General features: G+C 40.3%; 1 protein-coding gene across 1 annotated transcript in view; it reads left to right on the top strand.

Annotated features, from left to right (window-relative positions):
- Positions 1 to 19,779, top strand: part of arhgef10lb (Rho guanine nucleotide exchange factor 10 like b) — a 31,687-nt gene extending 11,908 nt beyond the window's left edge. The window contains exons 9-20 of the mRNA XM_035915019.2: positions 650 to 816; positions 2,548 to 2,663; positions 8,326 to 8,453; positions 8,573 to 8,673; positions 9,709 to 9,830; positions 11,672 to 11,758; positions 12,086 to 12,303; positions 12,991 to 13,148; positions 13,285 to 13,427; positions 16,824 to 16,995; positions 17,844 to 17,960; positions 18,669 to 19,779. Of these exons, the coding sequence (XP_035770912.2) occupies positions 650 to 816; positions 2,548 to 2,663; positions 8,326 to 8,453; positions 8,573 to 8,673; positions 9,709 to 9,830; positions 11,672 to 11,758; positions 12,086 to 12,303; positions 12,991 to 13,148; positions 13,285 to 13,427; positions 16,824 to 16,995; positions 17,844 to 17,960; positions 18,669 to 19,252 (2,113 nt within the window). The 3' untranslated portion in view covers positions 19,253 to 19,779. The remainder of the gene's footprint in view (positions 1 to 649; positions 817 to 2,547; positions 2,664 to 8,325; positions 8,454 to 8,572; positions 8,674 to 9,708; positions 9,831 to 11,671; positions 11,759 to 12,085; positions 12,304 to 12,990; positions 13,149 to 13,284; positions 13,428 to 16,823; positions 16,996 to 17,843; positions 17,961 to 18,668) is intronic.
- The last annotated feature ends 1,151 nt before the right edge of the window (positions 19,780 to 20,930 follow it).

The raw sequence follows: 20,930 nt of genomic DNA, 5'->3' as shown, positions 1-20,930 counted from the left end.
AACTGAATGGTTGGAGTGAATTTACAATTACCCAGCTGTTATTATTTGGGATATTATACAAGTTCCTCTCGTAGGGTTCTCAGAGCTTGAAAAGGTTCTAAAAGAAACCCATGTCAACTACAAATATTGGTGTTATTATTGGTTTTATCTCCTTATTATTATTACTCATTTATTCATTTATTATTTACCAGGGGAAACTGGACATGTATTCTGCTTTGGCTCTGCTGCCACAGGGACAAATACTTTTTGGCCAAAGTGTATTTAAGATACTAAATATGGAATTTGCCCTGATACATCAATTGGTGTAGGACTGTGTGTGCAATAGTCCTTGGGCATCAATAAACGCGCTTTATGAGAAGGCTTGTGACTGGGTGAATGAGATTTGCAGTAGAAAGTGGTTTTAGTGCAGGGTTGAGTGGAAATAATGTATGTATTGGTACCAGTCTGTTTACCTGCATACGTAGATATACTTCCAACACAACCTTGACTTATTGAGTTAATAACCATCTTTACATATGTTAGTAAAGTGTCAGTGAATCTAGATAAGAAAAACATTTCCTAGATAAGCTGCAGTTACGCCATAGCTGTTGTGTCCTGCTGAGACCCCCAGTCCCTTGTTGTAAATGTTTGCAATGTATTTGTCCACCAGGAGTCCCCCTGACATCAGCACCCTGGTTCCTGTTGGTCCTAAGTACACGGTGAAGTGGAGTGCTTCTCTGCTGCAGACTCAGGTGGTGGAGGTGGGGCAAGATAGTCTGCAGGGCAAAGACGGTGTCATCACAGCCAGATGTCACAGCTCTACTGCCAGCATCACTGGTACCATATCCACATCTCATTATCTGAGCTACCACACAGATTGCTGTGCAGTATACTAAAAGCAAGCAAATATTAAGAATTTGATTGGGAATTATTCTAAGCTATCTGTTTTAAAGTACTGTGTAAAGGTCTTGAGCCAGGAGTCAGACAGCAATAGTTCCGAAGGTCTATCAAAGTTTTTCTTTGAACACTGGCAGCTTTTTCACCCACCTTCAGTGCAATACCTGATATTTTATCAGGGAATGCTTTTTTATTTGTTAGACCACGTTACACTAACCTATAAATCACTCAGTGGGAAGGTGACTGCCAGGAAAGCCAGGCTGAAGAAAGAGAAATAGGAAGAAAAGGCTGAGGTGGATGTGTGACAGATTCCTGACTGATTGCAAGCTGATGTGTGGCTGTTATGTGACGCCCCAGCCTGTGATGTGGATGATGCAACCAGGATTTAGGAAAACCGCTTGCAACACTATATATTTATACCTTTTTTTTTTTCCCCAGGGATCTATAATTATGACAGAATCACAACAGTGTGCCTTTCTATAGAATATTGATATGAATATATTAGTGCTGTCAGTGTTATGGTGCTATGGCGTTAATGTCATTTTAACAAGATTAACGCTGACAGCACTAATTGAATATATGTTTGCAGAAAATATAAACACAGGCTGTGCACACTGAACAACCACACAGAAAGTGATGCTTGTGTTCTATGATTATTACTGACTTGTATTTCTGAACATGAAATCATAAAACAATTATTTCACTGCACTGCAAATGTTCTTATATAAAATAGAAAATCAAAATTTATATGCGCTCTGATTGTAAAGCAATATATACACTACCAGAGTGAGAGGCACCCTGAACCTAAACAGCTACCACAGCATTCTGCAGCACCATGCAGGACCCTCTGGTATGAGCTTAGCTGGTCAGGGGTTCATCCTACAGCAAGATAATGACCCAAAACATAGATCCAAGCGGTGCCAGAACTACCTCAGGAACAAAGAACAAGGTGGTGAGCTTGAAAACATGGAGTCTCCAGACTTAAACCCCATCGAGCTGGTTTGGGATGAACTGGACAGAAGAGTGAAAGGAAAGCAACCTGCAAGGTCCACATTTATGGGAACTTCTGCTACAGATATGGGAGAATATTTGATTTCTATTGTAGAAAGAAGCCATGACTGTGTTCAGCTGTTATATCAGGTGCTACTTTGATGAGTCAAAAGTTTAGAATACATTTTGGTCTATAAATTGATTCCATGATTTCTTTTACTCCAATTGCGTATTTGTACTATGCTTTCATTTCAGAGTGCAATGAGACATTAAACTGCATAACTTTCATGAGCCACACCCATTTTTACACCTTGGCTCATGTGATCCTTTGTCCCTCCTTGGGGGGATACCCCCATGGGGTTTAAATCTGGGACTCTCCACCATTTGACCCTAGAACTGAAGAAGCTTCTCGGATGAGAGGTGAAACGTCTTCAAGCAACCTAAAGAAGTCCAGACGCTTTTCTTTCCAAGCTCCTTAGACTACGATGCATGTGCTTGTTGGTTCTGGGGTGTGTGGCTAGATGTTCTGGCCTCCCTCGGGATGGTGGTCTGCAGTGGCTTGGGAATCTTTGGCATTGGAGGGGGACTTCCCCAAGCACCCACCAGAGGTCCCCTCTGGTGCTGAAGATGCCTGGTACAAAGCTGTCATAGATGCTAAATGTGACCACGTATGTGTTTCAGGTAAAGTATTGCTCGGCCCTCCAAGATTGTATCAGGAATTGGAGGAGCTGCAGCATGACCTTGCTGTAGTGGAGGAGGTCTCACTGTTGGTTGGCACGCTCCACGGAATCTACCAGGTAACAATATTTATTATTATTTTCACTTTGCTTTATGAATTCAATTCAATTCAGTTCAATTCAGTTTTATTTATATAGCGCCAAATCACAACAACAGTCACCTCAAGGGCTTTATATTGTAAGGTAGACCCTACAATAATACATACAGAAAAAACCCAACAATCAAATGACCCCCTATGAGCAAGCACTTTGGCGACAGTGGGAAGGAAAAACTCCCTTTTAACATGAAGAAACCTCCGGCAGAACCAGGCTCAGGGAGGGGCGGCCATCTGCTGCGACCGGTTGGGGAGAGAGAAGGAAGACAGGATAAAGACATGCTGTGGAAGAGAGACAGAGATTAATAACAAGTACGATTCAATGAAGAGAGGTCTATTAACACATAGTGAGTGAGAAAGGTGACTGAAAAGAAAAAACTCAATGAATCAGGGTAGTCCCCCAGCAGCCTATGCCTATTGCAGCATAACTAAGGGAAGATTCAGGGTCACCTGGTCCAGCCCTAACTATATGCTTTAGGAAAAAGGAACGTTTGAAGCCTAATCTTCAAAGTAGAGATAGTGTCTGTCTCCCAAATCCAAACTAGAAGCTGGTTCCACAGAAGAGGGGCCTGAAACCTGTTGCTTTATGCAGCAGGTATGTCTTCCTAAAAGTGTTCTGAAAGCTTGTGAGACAAAAGAGATTGGTTGATCACAGCTTTTCTACTGTTCCATCAATAAATCGACAGATATATTGATGTGTTCCTTCTGAATCTTTTTTTAAAGATAATGTAAAGTAAGTTAAAAGGTATTTCTATGACATTAGGTCTTATATGAACAGTCTGAATTAAATTATAATAAATGTCTAATATCTTTTTATCTTTTCTCTTGTACCCTCCATGAAAAGTCCTTGGACACAACATTAATCTACACATTTAAAAAAAACCCAAAAAAACCATTTTCTTGCTCTCCGAGGTCCCAAGTACTATAGAGGAACATTCGAGAAGGTATTGACAAGGTTTGCAACCCCTGGGTGTCGTGTACACTTAATATATGGAGAAAAGTCATGAAAGAATTTAAACTGGAACAGGATTTGGCTTTATTTAAATGGTATGCATATGACTCTGACTTTGTCCCGAATAAATTGGACTCACGTTTTAAAAGTTGGTCTGCTAAAGGGTTATCTACATTCGATAGTTTGATTAAGGATGGGAACTTTATTAGTTTTGACACACTGAAACAGAAATACAATCTAGAAAAACAGGATTTATATCGATACCTGCAAATAAGACATTATATAAAGACAACAATCGGTGTGATGCCAAACACTAATGCGGAACTGGTAACTTTGTTTAGACAGGCGTACAGTGGGGAGGTCAATACAAGACTCATTTCCTTTTTGTATTATTTTCTTATAAATAAGCTTCCCCACTCAACTGATTATGTGAAGATGTTATGGGAAAAGGAGGGAGGGATGTGTATTTCAAGGGATGAATGGACTCAAATGTGGGAACGGCAATGGAGGAGTACTTCCTCCAACAGCTGGAGGGAATTTGGATGGAAGTCTTTGATAAGGTTCTTTATTACTCCGTGTCAAAAGGCTCATTATGATGGGAACCCTCCTGTATGTTGGAAAAACTGTGGACACCAACGAGCACATCACACCCATATTATGTGGGACTGTCCTGTGCTACGGACTTACTGGAAAGACATTCATGGTACATTACAAGGCATTTTTGACTGTACATTCCCTTTGGACATGAAGACAATCTTTTTTGGTTGTATACCGCAGAACTGGTCTAAAAATGATATATGTCTGTTAAGAGCTTTACTTGTTGCAAGTAAGAAAAGTATAACTAAGAAATCGTCCTTGCAAGATATACCGACCTTGTCATTATGGTGGGAAATTACGCTAGAGATCTATAGGATGGAGGAGGTAACAGCTCATGTCAATGACAGGGTGGGTTGGTTCCATTTGTGCTGGGATAAGTGGGTCCTATATGCCAATACCCATAAGCCGAATCTTCTTTTCAATGCTTGAAACCACCAACCTAGCTAACTGGTCACTCCCGACTGTTTTTTCTTTTTTTTTTTTCTTCTTCTTTTTTTTTTTCCTTTTCTCTTTTTCCTTTTCTCTTTCGTTTTGCTTTGTTTTTCCCTTGTAAATTGTGTTGATTAATGCCTGTAATCACCTTCGTGAATTAATATTTTAGAAATAAAGAATTAAAAAAAAAAAAAAAGACGCAACCAATGTATATACAGTGGCACATTTTTATTCATGTACCATGTACCAACACACCCCCAAAATATTATTCTACCTCAGCATCCTGTCTGTGTTCTGGGTCAGGCCAGAGAATCTCATCCACATCACAGGCTATATTGGCCCTAGCCAGGCACCCGGGGTAAAATCCTCTTGCATGCCTGATCCACCCCTGGCATGTATCTACTGATATGTCTGGCAGGCATCTTCCACGGCCTGGAAGAGGTGCACACGGGCATACGGTTCTCTGTCGTACACTTTCCACCGCCATGCCGAAAATAACTCCTCAGGTTTAGAAAGGGAGAGTATGCAGACAGAAAGATGTTAGAAAACCTTGGGTTATTGGTAAACCAGTCTCGAACCAGAGCAGCGCGATGGAAGCTGACAACAAGAACATAGTGAGGCTGCTCTGGCTGCTGGTTCCCCTCAGTCCCACTGGAACATATGTTGTCTCAGACCGCCAAGAAAAGCAAGGAGAAGCATAGTGTTATAGTAGGGTGACCAACCGTCCTCTTTTTTTGCACTTGACTTGTAAAAGCCTATGTGATATTTTTTATTTCACCATTCATTAACCGCACAGAGAAGGCATCATTTAAATATGTCAGCGTTTTCTTTAAGCAACCAGAATACAGTTTTTCTGAATTGCTAAAACACATTTCCTAAAATCTCATCTCTTTGTCTCAAAACACTAAACACAAACTGTAAAATTCAAGCCACACACACAAAACCTTTGACTTGTCTTGCAAAACCAAACATTTGACTCCAAACTATTTTAACTTTTCTCAAAATCAAGCACTACTGTCAAAAACCACACAAAACCAGCCAATGTGCAAACACAACTTAGCAACGATTACACACTACAGAAATAAATACAAAACTCTGTGAGATAGCGGGAAAATAATGTCTATTTATTCATTCATTTATACTTGTACTCACATTTTAACAAAAAAAAAACTGCAATAAAAAAGTTACATATACATAAAAAAATTATATATTTTTACAGCATATTCTAATAATTTAATCTGCTTGAAGTAGATTTTCCTGTGTTTAAGAGTTTCGGTCGTATACTTTTCATCTCCATGCTGAGAAAAACTCCTTGACAGGGTTCAAAAGGGAGAGTATGGTGGAAGAAACACATTGATAAAAAGCTGCTCATCAAAAGTCTACTCGCGATCTCTCTGCTCAAGCAAAGCATCCTGTAGACCATCCAGGAATGTTGCTAGAAGTTCAGTGTTGTATGGCCCAACAGTAACATGACAGTGGAGAACCCTATAGCTGCTGATGACAGCACAGATAGTTACATTTCCACCACGCTGGCCAGGCAGTTCAATAATGACACGTTGACCTATGACATTTCAACCTTTTCTTCTCCTTTTTGCTAGATTCAACATGTATGTTGTTTTCTATAATCCACTGCTGTGTTCCATGCAGTCGAATTGCATTATTCTGATGGACCATATCCACAATAAGTGTCTCCTGGTGTTGTGAGCGCATGCATGTCCTTCCACCCTCATGTGGCCATCCTTCAATTCTAAACAAAAAACAATTAATTATAAGTATACTTGTATACACAGCACATGTATACATCATACTATTCATTTACAGAACTAAAATTAGTTTGTTGTGTACTTGACTCAATGGTTAGGCCTCATGAATACATCTTCGTGGATGAAGCTGTATTCAATCTAGCAAAAAGCAGAAGAAGAGGTTGCAACATGTGTTTTCCATTTTGAGTGGTAGTGTGTTAATGATGAAAACAGTGTGTTAGTTGTGTTTAACTTCTGTTGCCTGTGTGCACCATTCTGGATACAAGTGCACCACACTGCTAAATGTGTTTTGTGTTTGAGAATGTGTTTAGAGAGTTTTGGTAAACGGGAGATTCAGATTTGCCAACAGTCTCCTAACCAGACGAATAGTGTTTAAGATTTTGGCAACTGTGAGATTGATTTGATAAAAGCGTTTTCATAGTTGACAGTTTAGTTTTTACAATGGGGTTTAGTGTTTTAGCAATTCAGAAAAACTGTAAGTAAAGTTTTTTATGACTGGGCCAAGTGTCCTCTTTTTCAAAATCAAAATATGGTCCCCCTATTTATAGGGTCCTAGAATGGCATGGCAGTGGAGTACCCCTTGTTGGCTGATGGCGGCACAGGGAGCAACATTCCCTCCACGCTGACCAGGGGGCATTTACAATAGCCCAATGGCCAATTATGTTCCTCCACCTCCTCCTCCCTGGTGTCCTAGACCTCCTTCTCCTCCTCCTCCTTGACCTCTTCCTTTCTATGTCTTTTCCATTGTTTCAAACCTGAATGAGCTGACTTTGCCGCTTTTGTCTATCTATCAAAGTTTCTGATTGGTGTGTGATACATTTTGACTTCTAGTGTTTCCACTTCGTTAATTGTGTGCTAATTGAGCTAAAACTGTGCTTATGTGAGTTAACATTATTGACTGCTAGTGCTTTCTAAGTGACCACATGGTCTCAGCACTGACAAATGTAGGGATTTGTGTGTAGAGATTTGCAGTAACAGTTCACCACATCTGACTCATGTGGTAAAGCAGGGGCATAGTGTTTATAGCTCAGGGTAATGGGTGTGCTTTTTGGAAAGTGGCATTATGGTTTTGAAATTTGGGTTCACAAGATTGGTTATAGTGATTAAGCAATCAAGAAAAACTGTAATACTTTGTTGTCTTCTTGATTAATAATAATTGTTTTGTTTAACCAGTTAAATATAAATATATCATAATAGCAAGCTGTTTTGGACAGACAGCTATAACTGCATTAATGCCTACTATCTCAAACCAGGCATACATATGAAGAAGAATACTACAGGACAGATTTTTAAGAACATGGGTGATGTGCAGAGTAGTAACTAGATGATTAAAGCTCTCACTTTCAATTCAAGTTTTACAAAATTCACATCAAGGTGCTATATACTGTAGGACCCTACAGTAGTATTGAGAAAATGGTATGGCTCAACAGCTTTTAATGACCATAAAATTATATGAAAGAATTGTAGGTTAAGAAGAGAGGTGATCATCAGTGAGCAGCAGTATGTCTAAGCACATTATTGGTTAAAACTCTGAATGTGTATGTAAAAGACTGCAACCCAACACACTGTTGTTGCGGTTGTGTTAGGGGTTCTTATTGATTTTGCACTTATATAACTCTTCCCAGTTTGGTACACTCTTCCTTCCCTCTAGTCTCTGATCTTACTATAAAAAGGGAAAAACCTCGTTAGATAAATTATCTCCACCCGTCTCTCCAACCTTCCTGGGACCGACCCTTGAGTTCACTGCAGCACCTGCAGTTGAGCCAGCGACCACACCTCTGCCGTATTTGTTTATTTATAAAAAAAACAAAAACAAAACACAACCCCACCCCAAACAAGTGAGGTCCATCCTTTATTTCCCCTTTTTTTAATCTCCCTGCCAGAATCTGAATACAACAGTGTCTCAGGACTGGTGTCTGGCTCTACAGAGGCTCATCCGTCTAAAGGAGGAGGAGATCCAGAACGCCAACAAGTGTCGCCTACGCCTATCTGTTCCAGGCAAACCTGACAAGTAAGTGTCAAGAGGTCCATATCCAAAGCAGACTTAGAGAAGGGGCAGTGAGGTTTTACCAGGCAGAGGTGTGTGAAAGTGTTTGAATAACATGTGGTCATGTCTTCTATGCCTGACAGGTCTGGTCGTCCAGTGAGCATCATAGTGGTCTTCAACACTCCCAACCCCTTCAGTAAGATCTCCTGGGTGAACCGTCTTCACCTTGCCAAGATAGCCCAGAGTAAGTTTAATTGTGTGTGTGGAGTGTGGAAATGGACTGCTGCGTGCATAGCACTTTGATACTCTGAGCACTCAGATTCACAATCTTTTTAGATTTATGCTTCACCTAAAAACTACCAACCAGTTAGCAGTGCTGATAAATGCTGTAAAACAATAAAAGCCAATTTTAGGTTAAATTGAAATTTGCAGCCTATTCATGCTGAGACATGAGTTTGACATTAATTCACCAATAAATCATCAAATTAATTTTAATGATAAGTTGTATTTGTCTTCAACTTTAAAGTTACTACATACATGCAACCGTAGTTCAGGGGGTCGGGAAGCTCATCTTGTAACCATGGTAAATGGCCTGTATTTGTATAGCGCTTTTTACTAGTCCCCCCTAGGGACGCCAAAGCGCTTTACACACCCAGTCATCCACCCATTCACACACACATTCAGACACTGGTGGAGGCAGCTATAGTTGTAGCTGGACTGACAGAACCGAGGCTGCCATATCACGCCATCGGCCCTTCTGGCCAACACCAGTAGGCGGTAGGTGAAGTGTCTTGCCCAAGGACACAACAACCGAGACTGTCCAAGCCGGGGCTCGAACTGGCAACCTTCCAATTGCAAGGCGAACTCCCAACTCTTGAGCCACGATCGCCCCGTAAGGTTGCTGATTCGATCCCCAGCTTTGTCTGTCTCGGTCGTTGTGTCCTTGGGCAAGACACTTCACCTACCGCCTACTGGTGTTGGCCAGAGGGGCTGATGGCGCGATATGGCAGCCTCGCTTCTGTCAGTCTGCCCCAGGGCAGATGTGGCTACAACTGTAGCTGCCTCCACCAGTGTGTGAATGTGAAAGTGAATGAATAGTGGAATTGTAAAGCGCTTTGAGGATCTATGAGCGCTATATAAATGCAATCCATTATTATTATTATTATTATTATTATTATTATTATTATACAGCAAAGTCTGCATTTTGAAAGTTTAAGAAAGTTGTTAGTTTTTGTCTTTAATGTTTGTGTGTGTGTGCGCGTGTCTGTTGTTTGGGCAGGAAAGGAAAACACGTCAGGTTGGGAATGTGCTGAAGAAGATGGGAAGACGAAAGCTCTGTTAAGCTGCCCACTGCTTACCTGTAAACTTTCGGTTTTCTCCTCCAGAACACACACTCTGAAGGTGAGAGGAGAGCTGTTGCTGATGACAAATACAGTTGTCCAAAAATGTTTCACTTAGAGTCGGTGTTTGATTAGTCTTTAATTAAATGAAGGAACTTTGTGGTGACTCAATCTCAGCTGGACTATCCTAACCTCCTGCTCTCAGCTTCACCAGCTCTTCCCCTGCGTTGCTGCATGTCCACACATTCCTCATAGCCTGAACAGTTTCCTCCCATGTAGGGACGCTCCGATGCGATATTTATATTATGAAAATCTGCTTTCATAATATAAATATCATTAAATAACTTTAGAAAAACTTCCACTTGACTCTTTACATGTAATGTTATAAAAATATATATTTTATTGTTTAACTAATCTGAAAATGTTAGTCTGCCAAATGTGCAGCAATTTAATCTATTTATTCTCTTTAGCTGATAGTTTGTGGGGCCCAGGTAGACTGTATAACTGCATCTCTACCAGTTTCTCTGCACTCCAGCCTCTTCTGTGCCATGTGAAGGGATTTTTCTTAAGGCAGGAGAAATTATCTCCATGAAAAGGAACAGGTTCAGCCATTGCACACTAGAACAAATTCTCTTCTTAAATAAAAATGAAAAAGGGGTTACTTTAAATGCATCATGTTTTTAATTTGCAAGTTCATAAGCATTTTCCCTTTCCATTTCACAATCAATTCTACCCCCAGGTTTAAAATATGTCTGGGAAAATTTCCCTAATATAATATTATTTATAAATATACCCGTCTAGCTCTTGCACAAGTGCATGGAGGCAGGACCTCACAGCAGAAACATACTCCATAATGTGTTGTACATTATTATATGTATATTATATGTAATGTGGTATTTTTCAATTATTGTATTTACCAACATCAAGAAGTCACAAGCAAAGAAAGACCACACCATGGTGCATGTTTGAACAAGGAGAGTTTACTGGTCAAGATTATTTATTAAACAAATAAACCACATTTTTTTTAACCCCCCCAAAATACACGTTCAAAGCAACACAACGGAGGATCAGACAGAATTCCACTCAGTAGAGTGAGCAGTCATAATGAAGCAGTTGGTTTTATTTTGTGGATTCAAGCGGCTCTTCATATTTTTGGCCACCAGATGTCACTAGAGAGGACTGTGTTGAAAAGCTTCGAGTAATAAACCGTTTTTCAATACAAGCTTCAATTGTTCAGAAAGCTTCATTTGGCCATCACTAGTGACAGCACTTGTAACCGTAAGGCAACAGATTAAAAAAACTGTGGGAAATAAGCCAGGCTCTGCCTACGACTCTGTCAAGTGAAGGCTATGTGCAGGCAGGATAGGAGAAATGATGGACTCAAAACAAACAATTATTACTAAATGAGAAAAATAGGAAACTGGCTAAACGGGGAGACATAAACTAAACTAACAGGCAGATGGCTGGAACATACAGCATGGGACAATGAAGATCACGACACAGACAAAGGAAAACACAGGACTTAAATACACAGAGGGCGCAATCAGGGAATGGGAAACAGGAGAGAAACACGGCTGGGACAAATCAGGGCTAACGAGACAAAGGAAGCACAACTAGACACATTAACATAAGACATGGAAAGACATATATATATATATATATATATATATATATATATATATATATATATAGTGTGAGTGATACTGAGTAGTTTTAGCTGTATGAGATGAGAAAGCATTTCACTAAATAAATATGTTAATTTATTAACACATTATTGTTTTAATAACTGAATTGACCTTTTAATAATTTTTTTTATCTGTTCTGTTACATTAATGAATTATTTGTTTAGAGATGATTTATAACGTCATTAATGTTTCAAACATGTCTGCTATGTTTGGCCAGCTGGAGGCAGCTCTTCACAGCCCATCTCAGTCCAGACTGCTTGGTTTCTGCACTGCCAGCACATCCTTGCCACAGGGTTACCTTTGGGTGGGTTCAAGCTTCCACTGTTCAGAAAACATCTTTTTATTCAGTATTCACCTGCTCCTATGTGGATCTGTATGTTTGAATGCATTATTCAGTGCGGTTTCTGTTTTATGTCTGTATAACCACCACAGTGTTAGCTCTGCTGCTGGGTTAAGCTTGTCCCCCTGCTGTAAGAACTTATGTATAAAACCTTGGCTGTTCAAATCTGTGCTTTTGAGACACACTGTTATTGGTACATTACGGATCCATGGCATAATTGCTTTGACTGTTGGTTTTTTTTGTTTTGTTTTGTGATAAGCAAAGCTACTTTTCTCCTGTCATGGTCTTCAGGTTGCTGGTGGAGGTGGCAACTCCAACCATGGGCAAATAGAGATTTTCTCTCTGAACCGAGCCAGTGCCCGCTTGGTCAAAACCCTCCCACTGAGAGCCCCAGTCCTTTGCCTTGAGTATGTGAAGGAGACGTGCCCCAGTACAGAGGAGGGGACTGGGAAAGCCCAAAGGGCAGCCAAGACAGGAAACATAATCTGTGTTGGCCTGCAGGACGGCAGGTCAGTCTTTCCCAACACAGCACATTATTTAGTTTTATAGCTGTTGGAACATTAAGTATTGTTTGGACCACAGTTTTGTTATATTTGACTAATGATTGTAACTTTAGGTTAAAAAAAAGAAGACAATTCCTCAAAATATTGAACCATTTTTTTTAATATCATCAATTTTCTTTCACGTCATCGACCAGTTTTAAGGCCAGGATGAACCCTCTTTTGTCACTGAGGAACTGCTGCTAAAAACAGTTTCTGTGGGAGTTTACAGTTGCTCATTCATGCCGAGGTTTGCACCAGGCAGTTTTTACGCTGATTATGCCATTATTATTTTTTTCCCCAGAAAAAGGATGCCTAAACCTATTTTGTGATTTTATGTTGCTATAAACTGAGAGAATGTGGTACTCTGCTGTTATTTGATTTGGATTGCACAAAAAAGGCTTAAGAAAACAAGTTGATTGCAAAATACATTATTCTTAAAAAAAAAAATAAAAAAATCAAAGACAACCTTAAAACTTACATGAAAAGCATGAAATCAGGTAATGACATTCAATTTTCTTATGTATCTCTTTGAGCAGATTGTACTATGAGATTTTGAAAGACTAATGTAGAGCTATGTTATTTTGTTACAGCAGCAACAGCAACAATCTGGCCCCATGTGTAATATGTGACTTTTCTGTCTGCTTGTCTTTCCAGTATCCATGTTCAGAGCAGTGTGGACACAGCTGTTCAGTGCCTGCTGACCTTGGTAAACCCTGACAACTGTCCAGTGCTCTGCCTCAAACATTCACTGTCGTTCCTGTTTGCTGGACTGGCTAATGGCAAAGTAGCTATATACCACAGAAAAACTGGAGGTGAGCTGTCACAGATACCACTCTCACATGATGCGAGTTTGCATGTCAGACTAATGAGGTCATGCACTAGCGTAGTAGGAGCTAAATCACAGAGCTCAAATTAGGTGCTAAACCACCAACTAATTCTTCCTGTCAGAGCGACTGTGGGATGTGGATTCATGCAAGCTAGTGTCTCTTGGCTTCAAGCCGGTCTACTGTCTGCTGACACTTGAAGACACTGTGTGGGCCAGCTGTGAAAACCAAGTCACTGTCATACAAGGAGACAGCCTCTGCATGCAGGTATATTGACTGTTCAGTATGCACACTGAGAACATTTTAAGTGGGCCTTTAACACTTTCCCTTGTGCTCTGCAATGGATGTGTATACTGTTACAGTGGTGGATCCATGTCAAAATGACCCAATAATGAGGCTGGCATTTTTACAAGTGATTCCTGTGAACCAACTGCTCGAGCTTCAGAGTCCTCTAACTATTGCATTTCAGACATTTTTTATACTCTTGGATGTATAATCCACCACAAATGCAAAACTAAATTATCAGACCAGCTCAACAGTCCCACCTACCTGCTGTTCAAAGCTGCTTTTTAAGGCAAATAAGACAAAAGGGCTTGTTTCAGAGAGACAATGACCTGACAGGCTATGTCAAGGCCCAATGTAAGCTCAATAAGGATTACCAATTCTACAAGAGAAGAATAAAACTGTAAGTGTTAAATGTGTTTAATGGGTCAGCATCAACAGTAAACCACATTTAGGAAAATACTGCCTGGATTGGATTCCAACTCTGATTCCCAAAAAGCTGTGTTACTCTGTGAAATGTATATAAAACAGAATGAAATGATTTGTTCTCATAAATCCATATTTTATTCACAGTAGAGCATCAAATATCAAATGGTTGTCAAAGGTCTGCCCAATTTTGACCAGGGATATTATTTTTGTTTCTCTGTTTTGAATTGAAATGCAGTTTAAATGCTTCATTTTTTTCCCCCCAAAATTAAAAGAGCTCGAGTTTACAATACTAACATCCATGTGTATTATTTGATTCTGTCGCCCGCTAAAACCCTTTTAAATGAAAAAAAACATTTGCACTTTGGGGCGAAGTTTCTTGTGTGATTAAATGCAATTAATTGTGATTAATTAATTACCAAGCCTCTAATTAATTTAATTTTTTAATCGAGTCCCAACCCTAGTAAATATGTATTCTCAGCATACACATTTACCCGAATACTACAGATGACTACAATTCAATTCAATTCAATTCAATTTTATTTATATAGCGCCAAATCACAACAAATGTCGCCTCAAGGCGCTTCATAGATACAGAGAAAAGCCCAACAATCATATGACCCCCTATGAGCAAGCACTTTGGCGACAGTGGGAAGGAAAAACTCCCTTTTAACAGGAAGAAACCTCCGGCAGAACCAGGCTCAGGGAGGGGCGGCCATCTGCTGCGACCGGTTGGGGTGAGAGAAGGAAGACAGGATAAAAGACATGCTGTGGAAGAGAGACAGAGATTAATAACAGATATGATTCAATACAGAGAGGTCTATTAACACATAGTGAGTGAGAAAGGTGACTGGAAAGGAAAAACTCAATGCATCATGGGAATCCCCCGGCAGCCTACATCTATTGCAGCATAACTAAGGGAGGATTCAGGGTCACCTGGTCCAGCCCTAACTATATGCTTTAGCAAAAAGGAAAGTTTTAAGCCTAATCTTAAAAGTAGAGCTAATGTCTGTCTCCCGAATCCAAACTGGAAGCTGGTTCCACAGAAGAGGGGCCTGAAAACTGAAGGCTCTCCCGCCCATTCTACTTTTAAATACTCTAGGAACAACAAGTAGGCCTGCAGAGTGGGAGCGAAGTGCTCTAATAGGGTAATATGGTACTACAAGGTCATTAAGATAAGATGGGGCCTGATTATTTAAGACCTTGTATGTGAGGAGCAGGATTTTGAATTCAATTCTGGATTTAACAGGAAGCCAATGAAGGGAAGCCAAAACAGGAGAAATATGCTCTCTCTTTCTAGTCCCTGTCAGTACTCTTGCTGCAGCATTTTGGATTAACTGAAGGCTTTTCAGTGAGTTTTTTGGACATCCTGATAATAATGAATTGCAGTAGTCCAGCCTGGAAGTAATAAATGCATGAACTAGTTTTTCAGCATCACTCTGAGACAGGATATTTCTAATTTTAGAGATGTTGCGCAAATGGAAGAACGCAGTCTTACATATTTGTTTAATATGTGCGTTGAAGGACATATCCTGGTCAAAAATGACTCCAAGGTTCCTCACAGTGTTACTGGAGGCCAAGGTAATGCCATCCAGAGTAAGAATCTGGTTAGATACCATATTTCTAAGCTTTTCAGCGCCGAGTACAATGACCTCAGTTTTATCTGAGTTAAGAAGCAGAAAGTTAGTGGCCATCCAAGTCTTTATGTCTTTAAGACATTCCTGCAGTTTAACTAATTGGTGTGTGTTATCTGGCTTTATGGACAGATAGAGCTGGGTGTCATCTGCATAGCAGTGAAAATGTATGCTATGTCTTCTAATGATGCTGCCTAGGGGAAGCATGTATAATGTAAACAGAATTGGTCCTAGCACTGAACCCTGTGGAACTCCATAATTAACCTCAGTGTGTGAAGAGGACTCTCCATTTACATGCACAAATTGGAGTCTATTAGATAGATATGATACAAACCACTGCAGTGCAATACCTGTAATACCTACAGCATGTTCTAATCGCTCTAATAGGATATTATGGTCAACAGTATCGAATGCTGCACTAAGGTCAAGAAGGACAAGCACAGAGATGAGTCCACTGTCAGAGGCCATAAGAAGATCATTTGTAACCTTCACTAAAGCTGTTTCTGTGCTGTGATGAGCTCTGAAACCTGACTGAAACTCTTCAAATAAACCATTCCTCTGCAGATGATCTGTTAGCTGTTTGACAACTACTCTTTCAAGGGTTTTTGATATGAAAGGAAGGTTGGAGATTGGCCTATAATTAGCTAAGACTGCTGGGTCTAGAGATGGCTTTTTGAGTAAAGGTTTAACTGCAGCCACCTTGAAGGCCTGTGGTACATAGCCGATTATTAGAGATAGGTTGATCATATATAAGATCGAAGAATTAATCAATGGCAGGACTTCTTTGAGCAGTTTTGTAGGAATGGGGTCTAAAAGACACGTTGATGGTTTGGAGGAAGTAATTATTGAAGTTAACTCAGAAAGATCGATTGGAGAAAAAGAGTCTAACTTAACATCAATGGAACTAAGAGTAGCTGTAGATAATATTACATCTGTGGGATGATTATTGGTAATTTTTTCTCTAATGATAAAAATTTTATTTGTGAAGAAGTTCATGAAGTCATCACTAGTTAACGTTAAAGGGATGGTTGGCTCAAAAGAGCTCTGACTTTTTGTCAGCCTGGCTACAGTGCTGAAGAGAAACCTGGGGTTGTTCTTATTTTCAGATAACAGTCACAACTAGGCAAGAGCTTTATTTACTGAACAACCAGCAGATTATTGTTTACATGAATTAAAATATTCTTCAGAACATTCATGTACCATGTTTTCCTAAAAAAAATATTTTCCACAAAATGAGTCATATGACACATTTTGTGGAACCAACTGACATATTTTTTTTGACAGATAAGCCACAGATTAACCCTTTCTCTCTGTGCTTCAGAGCTTCGAAGCCCACTCAGATCCAGACTTCAGTGTTAGCCATATGGTCCATTCAGGTGGAGGTGTTTGGATGGCCTTCACCAAAGGATCCTCCATTCATCTGTTCCACACAGAGACCTTGCAACAACTGCAGGAAGTCAACATCTCCACCCGTACCAACTATCTGTCACCAGGCAAGGCCAAAAAAGATACTGTCACCGAGACAGACGGGCATACCAAAAATACAGTGTAGTTGCTTTTAGACCTGTGTTTAGCATTTCTAGAATATTGTTGTCACGGCCTGAATGTTTAGATGTCATGTTGAATGGGTCTCCTTTCTGTCCCTTGCACCAACCTTAATACCTTTGGGGACAGAGCCTTCAGTGTGGCAGCACCCACCCTCTGGAACTCTCTCCCATATGAGACTCACGATGGCCCAACACTGGAGTCCTTCAGGAAACGTCTCAAAACTCGCCTCGTCAACAAATCCCACAACCCGTAGCTATTTTAAGTTCTAGTTACTGTTGTGTAAAGCAAAGTTGGGTTTCTTGAAAGACACTATACAAATCTAAGTTATTATTATTATTAAACCCAACTGCATGGCAGGACAACCTTGTTCCTTCAGGGAACAGAAGTTAGCAGAAGTTGTTATTAAATGATGCATTTCTGTTCTATACAACTTGCTCCCATTCTCACGAACAATATGTAATGCTGTCTATCTAACATTCAGACATTCAGTTACATAGTGTCATCACAGGTTATCTGCCTTAAAGGCATGAATAGAGATGTCTTCAGCCAAGACACACAGGGGTGTGATATGCCATACTACAATACGTTTACAGTTTACTGGAAACTTTCCCTTCCTGTTCACTTTTTCCTTAAGATCTCCACGCTGTAAATTGAACTGAGCTGCTCAGTGACAGAGCTCAGCCTGAGTTCAAATTTTGGCAGACTACACACACAGTGTTGTCAGGGCTGGGCAGGAATAAAACATGTACCGTTAGACTATGACCAATGTAATGGTTAAATGTTTGTTTTCCAGGTCACGTTTGTGTATCCAGCTTACTGATCTCTCAGGGTATGTTGTGGGTGGGGACTAGCCAGGGTGTCATCATCACTTTCTCTGTACCGACTCTTGAGGGTATCCCGAAGATCACAGGTCAGAACATGCATCAGCACTCCTGCTCTCTGATGTTTTTGTGACTGAAGTTGAATGTACACACAGCATGTGCTCATTACTGGTTGAACATCTCAAGATCTCTTGTGATATACAATATATCCATGTAGCATGATGGCCTGATGATGAAGGCTCTGGCACTCACCAAAACAAAGTTAACTCAATAAACTGGAAACTGAACCATGAAAGCAACAAAGAAACAGGAGATATGCTCTATTTAACAAAAAATAACATTAATTCCCTCAAAAGAAGTGTAGCCATTATTTTTTTTATATATAAAATCTATGAAAAAATGACTATTTCAATTCTATTTGCTTCCTAATTTATACTATTTGTTCCCCTATTAATTTACTTTATTATTTAGTTTTCTATTTCAGTTTATTGATGTGCGATATATATCAAATAGTCCTGTGCATATGCTTTGCTTTGGAAACACTCTACCTCTGTGGGTCTCAGTGCAAGTTTTTTAAAACTTCTTCCCCTTTTAACTCAAACTCCACTAAAACTGTGGTCCTGAAATGTTGATGATTCTCTGCAGGGTTGCATTTACACTCTATTTAGTTCTATTGAAAACTTAATGTTTGTTCAGTTTTAGGTTTTTTTAGTCTTTTGGAACACATTTACTTCTTTCATGTGTTACTCTGGTAAAATGAGACAAAGTGAACAGATGTACAACTTTTATATCCTCAGGTAAAGCGATGACATCTCTGAATGCTCACTGTGGTGCTGTAGATTTCCTGGTGTCAGCCTGCAGCACCCTGGCCTCTGATTTGCTTCGACGGGATTCCATCTTCAACATTAGCAAAGAGAGTGCTAATGGAGAGGGAGGAGGTGGAGGTAATGTTGAAGGAGAAAGAGGAGAGCAGAAGCTGGAAAATAGCCACCATAGGGAGAACTTAGAAACTTCTCCATGGAAGCAGGACAAACCTAAGCATCTCCTATTGCAGTACCACCTCCATTCCACCTCCCAGCTTCCTGGGAAGCTGCTGACAGCTCAGCCAGAACAAGCAAACCCAAAGGCCTCCCCAGATCTCCAGATGGAGGACGGCTCCATCTATGAAGTAAATGAGGACCCCGATGTTTGGTTGAGAGGGCGGCCACTGGAGTTGGGGAAGGAGGGAGAGGCCAAACGTAACAAAGTCACTTCAACAGCCATCTTCTCTGGTGGAAGAGGATACCGCAGGATAGGACTGTCAGCATCAGAAGAAACCTGCTCAGACTCCAGTGAAAACACACTGCTCGTGTGGCAGCTCCCTCTCACGCTTAGCCAATGACAGCTTTCTTTGTCCTCGGTTACTCTAGTTCTAGTCAAGTGTGATTACTCTTAGACCAGGCACGTTTAAACATTTAAGGTTGATTCTAAAGTCAAAGACATATCACCTTTGACAGTTGACAGTTAAAATAAAAGTAACATTACTTAAGCCTACAGATGACGACCGTCATCACAGTGGATACTAGGTGACAGCTTTATTTACTACAGTGAGCAGTAGTAATGTTGCATATCACAAAGATAGCAGCACCTGGCATCAGTAGAGAGGAAGAACTCCATATTTACAGGAAGCAATCCTCCAAAGAACCTGGCTTATATAGTATACTAATTTTAAAATCAGCAATGTTTTTCAAATGAAGCTGTACAATGTGATACTTGGTGGAACATTTCTATATGGAAACAGGTTGTATGTGTATGTCAGATGAGTGTCAAGCCTCAGTGTCTGCATTTGGACCTTAAACGTTTTGATTTGGACACACATCTCAGTGTTAGGCTAAACAAAATAGTGGCATATTATGAAAAGAACTTAATGAAAACCTAAATCTTTATATAATAAAGGAAATAAAATGTAAGAAAATTGCATCACAATGAAAGTTTCAATGGTGTTTGGGTGTGTGTGTGTGAGAGAGAGCGTGTGTGTGCAGCTACACCATAAATACAACATAAATACACAGACCCAGACAGTTAATGGAGTCAAGTGATGTCTTTACTGTGAGCTGTTAAGATTCACTGCTGGAAAGTTCCACCTCCTAATACTCCTATTACCACTAGGATGACGACTTCCTACATCGGCCACAGCTGTTCCTTCAGTCTCGCCACTTCTCAGATGTCTAATGCTCCATCTGTCTGATGTTACTGTCAGCTGGCATAGCCACATCTTTCACAGCTGTGGTCTTCTGCTTCTTGTCAACTATATCTGTTTGGTTGGCCAGAGGCTGCTTTTCTATCCGGAACTTGAAAGTCCCACAGGACCTTAATCCTCTGTTGTTTCAACCACCTTTAGACGCAATGGGAACTTGGTGATGTCTAATCCATATGCAGCAAAGATGTTCTACAAGAGTCAGAGGCTTTCATGTAGTGAATCCAGGTGGTGCTGAGTTTGGTCTGCCTGTTCCTCGAATCTTCATGAACTGCTCAACCAGGAGCTGGTGCTTTGTAAACTGTTATTTCTAATGTCCTTCTGTGCTGTGCTCAATGGTTGACTCACGTGTCTACTTGTAACTAGCTTGGTTGCTGTGATGCGTTATTTATGGTCGTGCAGAGAGACCGCATCATCTGTCCAGGGATTGTGTGTCTGCTTGCACTGAACTCTGTTGTCAGCCAGCTGCAAAGAAGAACAAAGTTGTAACATACAGAGAGTTGAAGTAAAACCAGGTGTTAAAAACAATATCTGTGCTTTACATGCTGTATTTTTTGAGCTCCCATCCCCAGGGAACTCACTATTACTCACTGCTCTATTCCAGCCCACTTGGACAGTGCGTCTTGTGCGATTGAAAATCCCTTTCCCCTCCCGGTCTGTACGTGCACACATTTGTGGGACTATAAATCCAACTTTAGTGGAGCTTCCATGTTGTGGGGATATTTCATAATTGTGGATTTTCTGCCCTGTATTGGCAAGTCCAGACAAGTACCTGCTGTTAGCAGCCCACTTATTTATGCTACCAGGCCTTCAATTAGCTTCT

Source organism: Neolamprologus brichardi, chromosome 20 (assembly GCF_056152115.1).
Source record: "Neolamprologus brichardi isolate AB-2024 chromosome 20, ASM5615211v1, whole genome shotgun sequence".
Taxonomy (NCBI): Eukaryota; Metazoa; Chordata; class Actinopteri; order Cichliformes; family Cichlidae; genus Neolamprologus; species Neolamprologus brichardi.
Note: the sequence above shows the minus strand (reverse complement) of the source record. Positions and strands in the feature narration are given on the sequence as shown.